Consider the following 13,041-nt stretch of genomic DNA (forward strand, 5'->3'; position numbering starts at 1 on the left):
CTCTCAATTTACCGGTCGATCCACGTTCCCATCCTCACCTATGGTCATGAGCTTTGGGTCATGACCGAAAGGACAAGATCACGGGTACAAGCGGCCGAAATGAGTTTCCTCCGCCGGGTGGCGGGGCTCTCCCTTAGAGATAGGGTGAGAAGCTCTGTCATCCGGGGGGAGCTCAAAGTAAAGCCGCTGCTCCTCCACATCGAGAGGAGCCAGATGAGGTGGTTCGGGCATCTGGTCAGGATGCCACCCGAACGCCTCCCTAGGGAGGTGTTTCGGGCACGTCCGACCGGTAGGAGGCCACGGGGAAGACCCAGGACATGTTGGGAAGACTATCTCTCCCGGCTGGCCTGGGAACGCCTCGGGATCCCCCGGGAGGAGCTGGACGAAGTGGCTGGGGAGAGGGAAGTCTGGGCTTCCCGGCTTAGGCTGCTGCCCCCGCGACCCGACCTCGGATAAGCGGAAGAAGATGGATGGATGGATTAAGAGTCATTTTTCATCTAAACGAGAAGATGTTAACATCCCATTAGTCGGAATCCCAGTGAGCGCAGACATTGTACAGTAAGTGATTGTTTTATTATGTTCTTAGTTTGTATTTCCTGTTTAGCACTTAGCAATACTGCTACTTGCTGGATCTACTTAACACTCAGCTTCCAAAACTAGTAGCTCATCCTCCTTATATTCAGGCTTAAAAAATATAAGGTTCTGCATCATCATTTGTCCCAAAGTAGCAGTTGTTGGCTCTCATGAAGTCTGTGAAGAGTAGTAGCTGTTCTTAAAGCAAAAAGCGAGCTTTGTGAGGAGTCTGTAGAATTAATGCGCTGTTTGCTAAAATACGTAAATATTACATATTGTTATGAAAGTGCTTGTTCCTGCATTACTTAAATACTTATTGATGGAGTTTTTTGGATGTTTTTAGAGCGCTTTATAGGAAGAATAGAGTGAATCCCATTACCACCACCGGTACCTGACTTTTGTTAGCGTTTATTAGTTAGAATACATCAACAAAGAAATACATGTGTGTTCTTGTCTTACATAAGGATTGTAAATAGGGAAATTCAAAAAAAGAGCAGTTTCCTTTTTGGATTTCAGGTCCTCACATGAATTTTTGCCACTGTGTGTATCTCCTGTACTAAATACAAAAACGAGACAAAAAATATCTGCACACACGTGCACTAAATTCATAAAATGTCATCAAGGCCGCATCGTTAAGACGGTAAACTCTACACTTACCTTGTCTACCCCAGCGCTAAGGATAAAGTTTCCTTTCTTGTTCCACTTGAGTGCAAATATGGGACCTTTGTGCTGACCCAAAGTACTGGCCAGGTTACCTGTGAACACAAGGCCGTTAAAACAGGGCAAGATGAAGGGCAAAATAACCACTTAAAAATTGTAGCTAAGAGGTTCACCGTCTTTTATCCATATTCTCGCAAAGCCGTCATATGAGCCTGTCGCGAGAAGTGTGCCCTCACTCTGAAAGACAAAAATGTTTCATCATAGAAACATGGGGAGAGACGGAAGGAATGCGTTTGGCAGAAACAGCAATCACAGACATGTGTAGGGATGATACTCGAAACCGGTTTTCCCGGTTGTTCGATAAGAAAAGAACCGAGTCCTCGGACTCGAATCCCTTTTTGAGAACCGGTACCCGTTATCGAGACCACTATAGTAAAGAAAAAGAGTTGGTTCTCTATTCGAATCCCTGGGACCAATCCCGTCCCGCCCCGTGAGACATCACAAGAAATGACGTCACGTAGCTCAGACATTAGGCGCAGATAGGGAAAGCAGGAAAAACAATGGACCGGAAAAAGCGCTACAAGGTGTAATAAAGTTAAAAACAAAAGGTATAATCCAATGAATAACTTTACTGAGAGATTTGAGCAGGGTACAAACACATGACGAACACTTTTACGACCAACCGGAAACATAGCAACCAGGCTAGCAACGCACCTCCTTTACGGCAGCTGTCGCAACGTTCTTAAAGCAACCGCAGCACATACATATATCTCCCTTTTTTAACTTTTGTTTTTCTTTCCTTGTAAACAAAACAAAATCACACTGTATATGTGTTGTCTGTCTAATTATAAATAATGCAGACGAGGCGTGTTGGCTGAGTTCTTGACGTTTACTTTCACAGCGTGCTCATAACCTCATTCTTAGCTGCCGGGTGGTGACATGCAACAACACTTTTCGGGGCTACCGCGCATGCTCGTCACTCCCGTTGCATGCTGGGTAGTGTAGCTGTTATATTCCTAGCTCATAACATCACATCTTTCCCTCTATAAAGAAATAATGTTAACTCAAAGTGTATTTCTTTTTTTAGCTTTAACTTTCCATTTTTTAGCATTGTAACCACATTTGCAAACAACTTTTTTCTTCATAGAATTTTCTTTCAATAAAGAAATAAAGTGCAAAAATGTCAAAGCATCATAACAAACAGTTATGTTCCAATAGCAGCAGAAGTGCACTTTTTGGAGAGCTGTATTATTTTCAGTTTTGTGCCCAAGGGACTAATTTTATTTAACACTATATTATTATTTATACACCTATAGTGATCACAGAGACAGGTTGTTTTTGTGTTACTGTATATATTTGTTTTTCTAAAAAAATCCCACTTAATATACTTTGGGTAACAGTCAATATTTATTTATTTTATTTTTTTTAGGGGGGTAACAGTCAATATTTATTTATTTATTAGATTTTATTTTTTTCTTATATAATAAAAGTGAGCTTTTGTTAAACCCAATATTGTGTTTTTTTTTCCATATACAACAACCTACCGTATCTGGACTCGATAAGGAATCGGTTTGATAAGAGGATTCGATAATAGGTTCGAACTCGATAATTTCTTATCAAACATCATCCCGAGACATGTGTGTTAAGTCAAACACACACTTCAATCATACTTACATTCCAGTCTAGTGAGGTGACGTCTTTGTTGCTGGGTACGTCCTGGCCTCCTTCCCGTATACAGTGCCTCAGAACCAGCTGGGTGGAACCACTCGAACTGTTCTCACTTAAATTCCAGATTCGAGCCGTCGAGTCTCCAGACCTATCAAAGTAAAACAAAATACAACTTAAGGCTAGGCGATATGGACCAAAACTCATTTACCAAAATATCTTTGCTGAATACCGGTATACAATATATATCGCAATTTTTTTTTCCGCACAGTGAATTTAGACAAAGTCAAACCCAAATATATGTGTCAAGTGAAACTAATATTTAACCTGGGTAATTTTCAGAAAATGTTAAGGTTTCATGCAAAAATAATGCACATATACATATTAAAAAGCCATGAAAATAACACAAGTATAGCAAAGCATCTTCTTTAAATAAAAGCTTCAGCAATGTTCAAATCCTCAGCTAATAAAAACACAAAAGAACAAAATAAAGTCCATGGTTTGAATTGAAACTGCACTTTTTTTTAAATTTGGCTTATCGTTCACAATCATTATGAAAGATATGACGAGTGTACTTTTTTTAATGCATTCTAAATAGTAAATAAATGCGATCAAAAGTCCGCTTACAATGGAGCCTATGGGAGTTGCTCTATTTTGCCTATAAAAGCCCATAAAAAAAACACTCAAAAACCTCCATTGAGGTTTTATATACCATATTTTTCAGAGTATAAGTCGCTCCGGAGTATAAGGCGCACCGGCTGAAAATGCATAATAAAGAAGGAAAAAAAACATATATAAGTCGCACTGGAGTATAAGTCGCATTTTTGGGGGAAATGTATTTGATAAAAGCCAACACCAAGAATAGACATTTGAAAGGCAATTTAAAATAAAGAATAGTGAACAACAGGCTGAATAAGTGTACGTTATATGAGGCATAAATAACCAACTGAGAACGTGCTTGGTATGTTAATGTAACATATTATGGTAAGAGTCATTCAAATAACTATAACATATAGAACATGCTATACGTTTACCAAACAATCTGTCAGTCCTAATCGCTAAATCCCATGTAATATTATACGTCTAGTCCAGGGGTAGGGAACCTATGGCTCTCGAGCCAGATGTGGCTCTTTTGATGTCTGCATCTGGCTCTCAGATAAAATCTTAGCTGACACTGCTTAACACGATAAATAATGAATAATTCCGCTGGTAATCACAGTGTTAAAAATAACGTTCAAATTATAAAACATTCTCATGCATTTTAATCCATCCATCCGTTTTCTATCGCACCTGTTCAAGAAGTTGCATTAATGGTAAGAAGTACTTTATTTATTATTGGTTAGCTTCAGAATAACAATGTTATTAAAAAGAATAAGAGACTTATTATACTCTAAAAATGTTGGCCTTACTTAAAAATGCACACATTTAGTTGTATTCATTGTTAAAAAAATATTGTATGGCTCTCACGGATATACATTTTAAAATATTTGGCTTTCATGCTCTCTCAGCCGAAAAGGTTCCCTACCCCTAGTCTAGTCTCGTACGTGAATGAGCTAAATAATATTTGATATTTTACGGTAATGTGTTTTGTGGACTTGGAGAAGGCATTCGACCGTGTCCCTCGCGAAGTCCTGTGGGGAGTGCTCAGAGAGTACGGGGTATCGGACTGTCTGATTGTGGCAGTCCGCTCCCTGTATGATCAGTGTCAGAGCTTGGTCCGCATTGCCGGTAGTAAGTCGGACACGTTTCCAGTGAGGGTTGGACTCCGCCAAGGCTGCCCTTTGTCACCGATTCTGTTCATAACTTTTATGGACAGAATTTCTAGGCGCAGTCAAGGCGTTAAGGGGATCTGGTTTGGTGGCTGCAGGATTAGGTCTCTGCTTTTTGCAGATGATGTGGTCCTGATGGCTTCATCTGGCCAGGATCTTCAGCTCTCACTGGATCGGTTCGCAGCCGAGTGTGAAGCGACTGGGATGAGAATCAGCACCTCCAAGTCCGAGTCCATGGTTCTCGCCCGGAAAAGGGTGGAGTGCCATCTCCGGGTTGGGGAGGAGATCTTGCCCCAAGTGGAGGAGTTCAAGTACCTCGGAGTCTTGTTCACGAGTGGGGGAAGAGTGGATCGTGAGATCGACAGGCGGATCGGTGCGGCGTCTTCAGTAATGCGGACGCTGTATCGATCCGTTGTGGTGAAGAAGGAGCTGAGCCGGAAGGCAAAGCTCCCAATTTACCGGTCGATCTACGTTCCCATCCTCACCTATGGTCATGAGCTTTGGGTTATGACCGAAAGGACAAGATCACGGGTACAAGCGGCCGAAATGAGTTTCCTCCGCCGGGTGGCGGGGCTCTCCCTTAGAGATAGGGTGAGAAGCTCTGCCATCCGGGAGGCGCTCAAAGTAAAGCCGCTGCTCCTCCACATCGAGAGGAGCCAGATGAGGTGGTTCGGGCATCTGGTCAGGATGCCACCCGAACGCCTCCCTAGGGAGGTGTTTAGGGCACGTCCCACCGGTAGGAGGCCGCGGGGAAGACCCAGGACACGTTGGGAAGACTATGTCTCCCGGCTGGCCTGGGAACGCCTCGGGGTCCCACAGGAAGAGCTGGACAAAGTGGCTGGGGAGAGGGAAGTCTGGGCTTCCCTGCTTAAGCTGCTGCCCCCGCGACCCGACCTCGGATAAGCGGAAGAAGATGGATGGATGGATGGATGGACGGTAATGTGTTAATAATTTCACACATAAGTCGCTCCTGAGTATAAGTCGCACCCCCGGCCAAACTATGAAAAAAACTGCGACTTATAGTCCGAAAAATACGGTACATGATGTAAATATGTATATAATGTGGTAACAGGCACATTTATAATACCATTTAATATTTTTGTATTTTGATAATTTTAAGCAAACATTTCAAAAATGCATCACAATGATCGCTTTTTTTAAACAAAACATCACTGCTTATTACTCACTGCAGACTTCATGAGAGCCAAACAAGCATAATAAAACATCACTTACTGTAGAATGTTTGCTGTCGCTAGGATGCCGACTGATTGAATATTGGTATATTCCCATTTTAGATGGTAGTAATCATGGCTCAGCCATAAATAGTTTGTCTGCGTTAGCGCTTATAATAACATCACTAATACTTGGTTAATATTCAAGTCACAATATGATAATGGTGTATTGTTGGCGCTTTTTGGATGTTTTTTTTATTGGGCTTTATGGGCGGAATCAAGGACCTCTCATTGGCTCTGCTGTAACGGACTATTATTTAGGTTTATTTACGAGTTAAAATGCATTTTTTTTAAATACATCCGTCATGTCTTTCATAATTTTAAATATGAGCAGCAACTTAAAAATAATCGACCTTTAACAAAAGTGTTTTTAGCTTAACATTTTTACCCTTGTTACCTCAAAAAATAAAGCCAGGAACACCAAGCTGTAAACTGCAGAATGCCATGGGGTAGGTGACAATAATGCCACTGCAGCTAAACCCCCTTTCAGATTGTGTATTTCTTTTCATATTGTGCATTTGTTGTGGCAGTGCTTCTTGAGCAAAGTCATTGAGACTGGGAAACTGGTATACGAGGTAATTATTTCTGGCAGCTTTTAAAATCTGTGTATTTCATACATCTTTTAAAATTTAGTAATATTGCTCATTTAAAAAATGATCACCTACTTCTTTGTACGGTGGAAGAATGCATTGGCAGAGTAATTTTTATTTTACTTTTTCACTTTAACCTATACCGCGTGTCCTCCCCAAGCATGACAAACTTTCAGGTGACAGCGCGCCATTCAAAAGGAAAAGTGAAAGTAAAGAGACCAGTGAAATTATGCATCGTAAAATGCTCAGTGGAGAAGTAGATTTAACATTGGCTGAATTCCAACTTGCACTAAAGCTCAACTTACTTTGCAGCCCTGTATTGTATACAACATGATAAATTGTTAATGAGTAGACTCTTTAAAAATGTATTATAAACTATGACCCCATGCAGTCAATTTAATGTTTTTTTTAATTTTCTAAATAGTGCCAGATTACAGTAGATCCCTTTTTACCCTTACCAAAAATGTATTTCGACACTTTTCAAAATAAAAGGGACTACAATAAAATGTTGTTATTGGCTATATTTTAAAAGAAAATCTTTTGATACATTAAACATACATTTATTGAAATCAAACAATTTGGGCATTAAATAAAGTCAACATAGTGGACAGCTTATTTTTTAGTAGTAAGCAAGCAAACCGGTTGCAAAGGCTCTTGATTTGTCTGATCATATTTTCTGTCATTTGTCATTCTATAATTTTGTCAAAATTATGAGGGAAAAGCCATAGAAAATTAAATGAATTATTAGTCTACTTGCTAATTTACTTTTATTATTTGATTACTTTCTGTTTTTAACATGTTCTATCTATACTTCTGTTCAAATATAGTAAGCACTTACTCTTCTGTGTGGATACTTCACATAAGTTTTGGGTAATACAAAACATTTTAACAGGTCTCGAATTTAACCACGGCAACTGCGGTAATTGCCCTAAAAATTGACCAGCATCGGCGGCAAAAACATGCCGTGACAGCCCTTGACTTTTTACTTGTTAATGGACTAGGGATGTAACGGTAAAAGGTATAATGATAATTTGCGATAAAATTCCAGACGGCTAATTTTTTTAATTACCGAAAAAACGTCATTTATTAAAGGGGAACATTATCACCAGACCTATGTGAGCGTCAATATATACCTTGATGTTGCAGAAAAAAGACCATATATTTTTTTAACCGATTTCCAAACTCTAAATGGGTGAATTTTGGCGAATTAAACGCCTTTCTCTTATTCGCTCTCAGAGCAATGATGTCACAACGTGATGTCACATAGGGAAGCAATCCGCCATTTTCTCAAACACATTACAAACACCGAGTCAAATCAGCTCTGTTACTTTCCGTTTTTTCGACTGTTTTCCGTACCTTGGAGACATCATGCCTCGTCGGTGTGTTGTCGGAGGGTGTAACAACACGAACAGGGACGGATTCAAGTTGCACCAGTGGCCCAAAGATGCGAAAGTGGCAAGAAATTGGACGTTTGTTCCGCACACTTTACCGACGAAAGCTATGCTACGACAGAGATGGCAAGAATGTGTGGATATCCTGCGACACTCAAAGCAGATGCATTTCCGACTGGACAAATCAGCTTTCAGGAAAAGAGAGCGGATGAGGGTATGTCTACAGAATATATTAATTGATGAAAACTGGGCTGTCTGCACTCTCAAAGTGCATGTTGTTGCCAAATGTATTTCATATGCTGTAAACCTAGTTCATAGTTGTTAGTTTCCTTTAATGCCAAATCGTTGGTTAGAAGGCGATCGCCGAATTCGTCCTCGCTTTCTCCCGTGTCGCTGGCTGTCGTGTCGGTTTCGCTTGCATACGGTTCAAACCGATATGGCTCAATAGCTTCAGTTTCTTCTTCAATTTCATTTTCGCTACCTGCCTCCACACTACAACCATCCGTTTCAATACATGCGTAATCTGTTGAATCGCTTAAGCCGCTGAAATCCGAGTCTGAATCCGAGCTAATGTCGCTATAGCTTGCTGTTCTATCCGCCATGTTTGTTTGTATTGGCATCACTATGTGACGTCACAGGAAAATGGACGGGTGTATATAACGATGGTTAAAAGCAGGCACTTTGAAGCTTTTTTTTTTAGGGATATTGCGTGATGGGTAAAATTTTGAAAGAAACTTCGAAAAATAAAATAAGCCACTGGGAACTCATTTTTAATGGTTTTAAACCTTCTGAAATTGTGATAATGTTCCCCTTTAAGGATGTATTTTGTATAAAAGACAAAAAATTGTGATAACAAAAAAATAGCCATGTAATTGTTGCAGTATCGCCTAGATAGGGTTCTGGTACTTGGTATCATTACAATCGATATTTGTGTAGATCCACCCATTTGTTTACATTGAGGAGTGCTTTTGCATCCTCCAATCAATGAAGCATGTTTAAACTATTCCTCATCCAGCAGGGATGATACTTGTAAGAAACAGTCTGTTGCCATGGCGACAGGGATTAGTAAATTAGAAGTGGCTGCAACACTGTGTGGACGTAAGTTAGCTAGCTTTGTTTTAAAGCCCCACTTGCTGAGCAGCGCTTGAAAGTTTATAGCTTCACCTTTATTGTTAGTTTTTAAGCCAAAATACGTCTTTTTTTATTGCATTAGTACGGCGGCACTTTATTAGTATCGGTATGCCGTACAATCCTAGTACCGTATTTTTCGGACTATAAATTGCAGTTTTCTTCATAGTGCGACTTATACTGTATATGTTTTTTTCCTTCTTTATTATGCATTTTCGGCAGGTGCAACTTATACTCCGAAAAATACGGCACATGTATTTGAGTTTGTGAATAATTTTTGAGTTTTTTTTTTAAAAAGTTACCACACTAACACAACACGCACGAGGATGTGCGAGCGCGTTTGTGTCGGTGCTCATCGAGCCAACGTTGGATGGCTGTCATTGCTTTAATTTAATGGTCAAGTAGCCAGGAAACTCGGTACTCACCCAGATGCCAGCAGGTCGTTGACTGGATTCCAGGCACAAATAAAAACTTCTGATTCATGACCTCTGAGGACCATAGCTTTACTCTGGGGTATTTCTACATCCCGATCCACCTCCATCATCTCTGAGTGGTGATCTACAAGAGAAAGTGACATGAAAAAACAGTTGATGAAAAAGATTGAACAGCTGACCTGCTGAGTAGAGATTTGTCAGGTCAACCATTTTGAACACTGAACACAAACCTGAAGGAACATTTATTGTGCTGCTTAAAGTCCTTTTGGAATGATTAACTGATTTTGCTTTTCTCTGCACTACTGAATATTAATTGAACAATTCATAAGAGATTTGGACACCAGTGGATATAAAAAAATTATAATAAAATGAACAGATAAAGGTTAACTTTGTGTTTGTCGTTGGACTCTCTGATGTCCGCCTGGCTCCTCAACCGCTATCTTTCCGTATGGCAGTTCTTCTCAAACATGCTATGTTAGTATCATGCCTTAAAAAGTTGTGCAATACAAATATGCTCATTGTAGCCATTAATCCTGAACTCTTATTTTGATAAATAAAATTTTAAAAAAGCACACATTTACAAAATTCATGTTTGTTTGTTAAACGTTTTTATATTGTGCTCCTGAGTTAATGTTTCTGAACAATTTGAATGTATTATTTGAGTTTTATTTTATTTTTCCCGCTACCTTTTTCCTATGCTTTGAACCCTGCTGCTTATAAAATTGTGCATGGGTTTTTCTTTGCGGACAGTAGTTTTAATTAAACACATGCAAAGAAACTTAAACGGGAACTGCACTATTTTTTTTTAGAATTCTGCCTATCATTCACAATCCTTATGTAAGACAAGAACACATTTTTTACTTTTAATTATGCATTCTAAATAGTAAATAAATGGAATCAAAAGTCTGCTTACAATGGAGCTTTACAAAAACATCCAAACACCTCCATTAAGGTTTTATATACATGTAATGTAGTAACAGGCACATTTATAATAAGATGGAATATTTACGTAGTTTACTCATTTTATGCATACGCGATGCATTAATAAAAAAAAACGCACCACGACTTTTGCTTTTTTCTTCGACAACATCACTATTTATTACTCTGCAGACTTTATGAGAGCCAATAAACATAATAAAACATCACTTACTGTACAATATCTGCTGTCATTAGGATGCCGACTGATAAAATCTTGTTATATTTTTGTTTGGATGAAGAAGGACTCATAATTCCCGCAAAGAAAGAAGAGTAAACCAAGCGTCTTTTTGAGCCTTTCTTGCAATTTCCGAGTCTAAACTGGCTGTCAAAGTGTACCAACTCGTCGGATTACGTCCTCATCCTTCTCCTTTCAAGGTGAAAGGCATTATTTCCATCCATCCATTTTCTACGGCGTGTCCCTCACGAGGTCGCGGGGGGTGCCGGAGCCTATCCCAGCTGCATTCGGGCAAAAGGCGGGGTACAACCTGGACAAGTCGCCACCTCATCGCAGAAAGGCATTATTTAGGATCTACAATAAACTTTCACCAGCACCGAGGCAAAAAAGCAGCTCACCAGCCAAGGGTGTCAACATAGGCACACAAGCTAGTGATCACGGCGCAGCTATAAAAAGTTTGTCTGCGTTAGTGCTTATAATAACAATATCACTAATACCGTATTTTCCGCACTATAAGGCGCACCTAAAAACCACAATTTTTCTCAAAAGCTGACAGTGCGCCTTATAACCCGGTGCGCTTTATTACGATTCATTTTCATAAAGTTTCGGTCTCGCAACTTCGGTAAACAGCCGCCATCTTTTTTCCCGGTAGAACAGGAAGCGCTTCTTCTTCTACGCAAGCAACCGCCAAGGAAAGCACCCGCCCCCATAGAACAGGAAGCGCTTCACCCGCCCCCGGAAGAAGAAGAAAAAACGCGCGGATATCACCGTACGTTTCATTTCCTGTTTACATCTGTAAAGACCACAAAATGGCTCCTACTACGCGACAAGGATCCGGTTCATAAAAAGACGCAATCTCTCCATCCGCACACGGATTACTACCGTATTTCACAGCAACTGATATTCCTGTGAACCGCACTGTGGAACGGGAGCACGTACGGTGAATATTCGCACCACAGGGAATGAGAAGTCATCCTTCACTGTGGTTCTAGCTTGCCATGCTAACTTCCACCCATGGTGATATTCAAAAGGAAGACCTTGCCAAAAGAGACCTTTCCAGCCGGCGTCATCATAAAAGCTAACTCGAAGGGATGGATGGATGAAGAAAAGATGAGCGAGTGGTTAAGGGAAGTTTACGCGAGGAGGCCGGGTGGCTTTTTTCACACAGCTCCGAAGGCGAACACACCTTCACTAAGACGGGCAGATAGCGCCGGTCGACATACGCCAACATCTGCCAGTGGATCGTAAATGCCTGGGCAGATAGTTTCGGTCACAACTGTGGTCCGAGCTTTCCGGAAGGCAGGATTCACAGAACTGCTGCACAACAACAGCGACACTGAATCCGATGACTTCGACGAGGCGGAGCCGGCCATTTTTGGATCCCACGCTTGCGCAACTTTTCAATTCGGACACCGAAGACGAAGAATTCGAAGGATTTACGAATGAAGAATAACTTCAGAAGGTGAGCGCTATGTTTATTTTGTGTGTTGTGACATTAACGTTCGAGCAACATTATGTTGCTATTTATTGCTCTACACCATTTTGAATTTTACTATGTTTGTGATTGCACATTTGCGTACATTTTGGGACAGAGTTGTTAGAACGCTGGTTTTCAATATATTATTAAAGTTTGACTGAACTATCTGACTGTTTTTTTGACATTCACTTTAGCGCAGCGTTTTTTTGACATTCACTTTAGCGCAGCGTAGGCGCGGCTTACAGTCCGGGGCGGCTTATTGGTGGACAAAATTATGAAATATGTAATTCATAGAAGGTGCGGCTAATAATCCGGTGCGCCTTATAGTGCGGAAAATACGGTACTTGGTTAATATTTAAGTCACGAAATGTAATGTAAAAGTATTTCATGCTGTTTAAAGCTTTAAACTGGAAGTACAAATACTGTTCCTTCTTCTAATCGTCCATAGCGTTTTTACTCATATGGTTTCTTCATTCATCACTCCAAGCAACGTTCGTAAATTTTACAATATAACTAAAACAATTCTTACCAACTAAACTGTCCAATGTGTGATGTCTGTAGGAGTGCTTTGTATGTGCTATCATAAAGTAATGAAGCTAGCGTCGTTAGCATCAGCTAAAATGCTAACACTTTTACAAGTGTCTGTGTTAGTATTATTAACTTACAATGGAATTATGTTTGTATTGTTACAGTTTCATTAATTCTTCAGTAAATCCACCATGATGTCACCGTGGAGTTATTGAGTCTGTTTAACTAATTGGAGAGCTAGCTTCCGCAGCTAGTGGGTCCCTAAAATTTATTTATTTTTCTTTTTTTTCATTTATTTATTTATTTCAGGCAATGACATAAAAAAGTACAAAGTTGACAACACATACCGTATTTCCTTGAATTGCCGCCGGGTATATATTATCCGCATGCCTCGTTTTACCGGCAAAATAATTAGCGCATGCTTAGAATTACTGCCGGGTC

At 40.2% G+C, this 13,041-nt stretch overlaps 1 protein-coding gene across 5 annotated transcripts in view; it reads right to left on the bottom strand.

The window, feature by feature from the left end:
- tbl1xr1b (TBL1X/Y related 1b) overlaps positions 1-13,041 on the bottom strand; it is a 112,563-nt gene that overhangs the window by 26,799 nt on the left and 72,723 nt on the right. For all 5 annotated transcript variants that reach the window (XM_061928813.1, XM_061928809.1, XM_061928811.1 and 2 more), the window contains 4 exons: positions 9,434-9,566; positions 2,908-3,049; positions 1,407-1,470; positions 1,231-1,328 (listed from right to left, as the gene is read on the bottom strand). In XM_061928813.1, the coding sequence (XP_061784797.1) occupies positions 1,231-1,328; positions 1,407-1,470; positions 2,908-3,049; positions 9,434-9,566 (437 nt within the window). The remainder of the gene's footprint in view (positions 1-1,230; positions 1,329-1,406; positions 1,471-2,907; positions 3,050-9,433; positions 9,567-13,041) is intronic.

The sequence above is a fragment of the Nerophis lumbriciformis genome, linkage group LG33 (genome assembly GCF_033978685.3).
Source record: "Nerophis lumbriciformis linkage group LG33, RoL_Nlum_v2.1, whole genome shotgun sequence".
NCBI classification, from domain to species: domain Eukaryota; kingdom Metazoa; phylum Chordata; class Actinopteri; order Syngnathiformes; family Syngnathidae; genus Nerophis; species Nerophis lumbriciformis.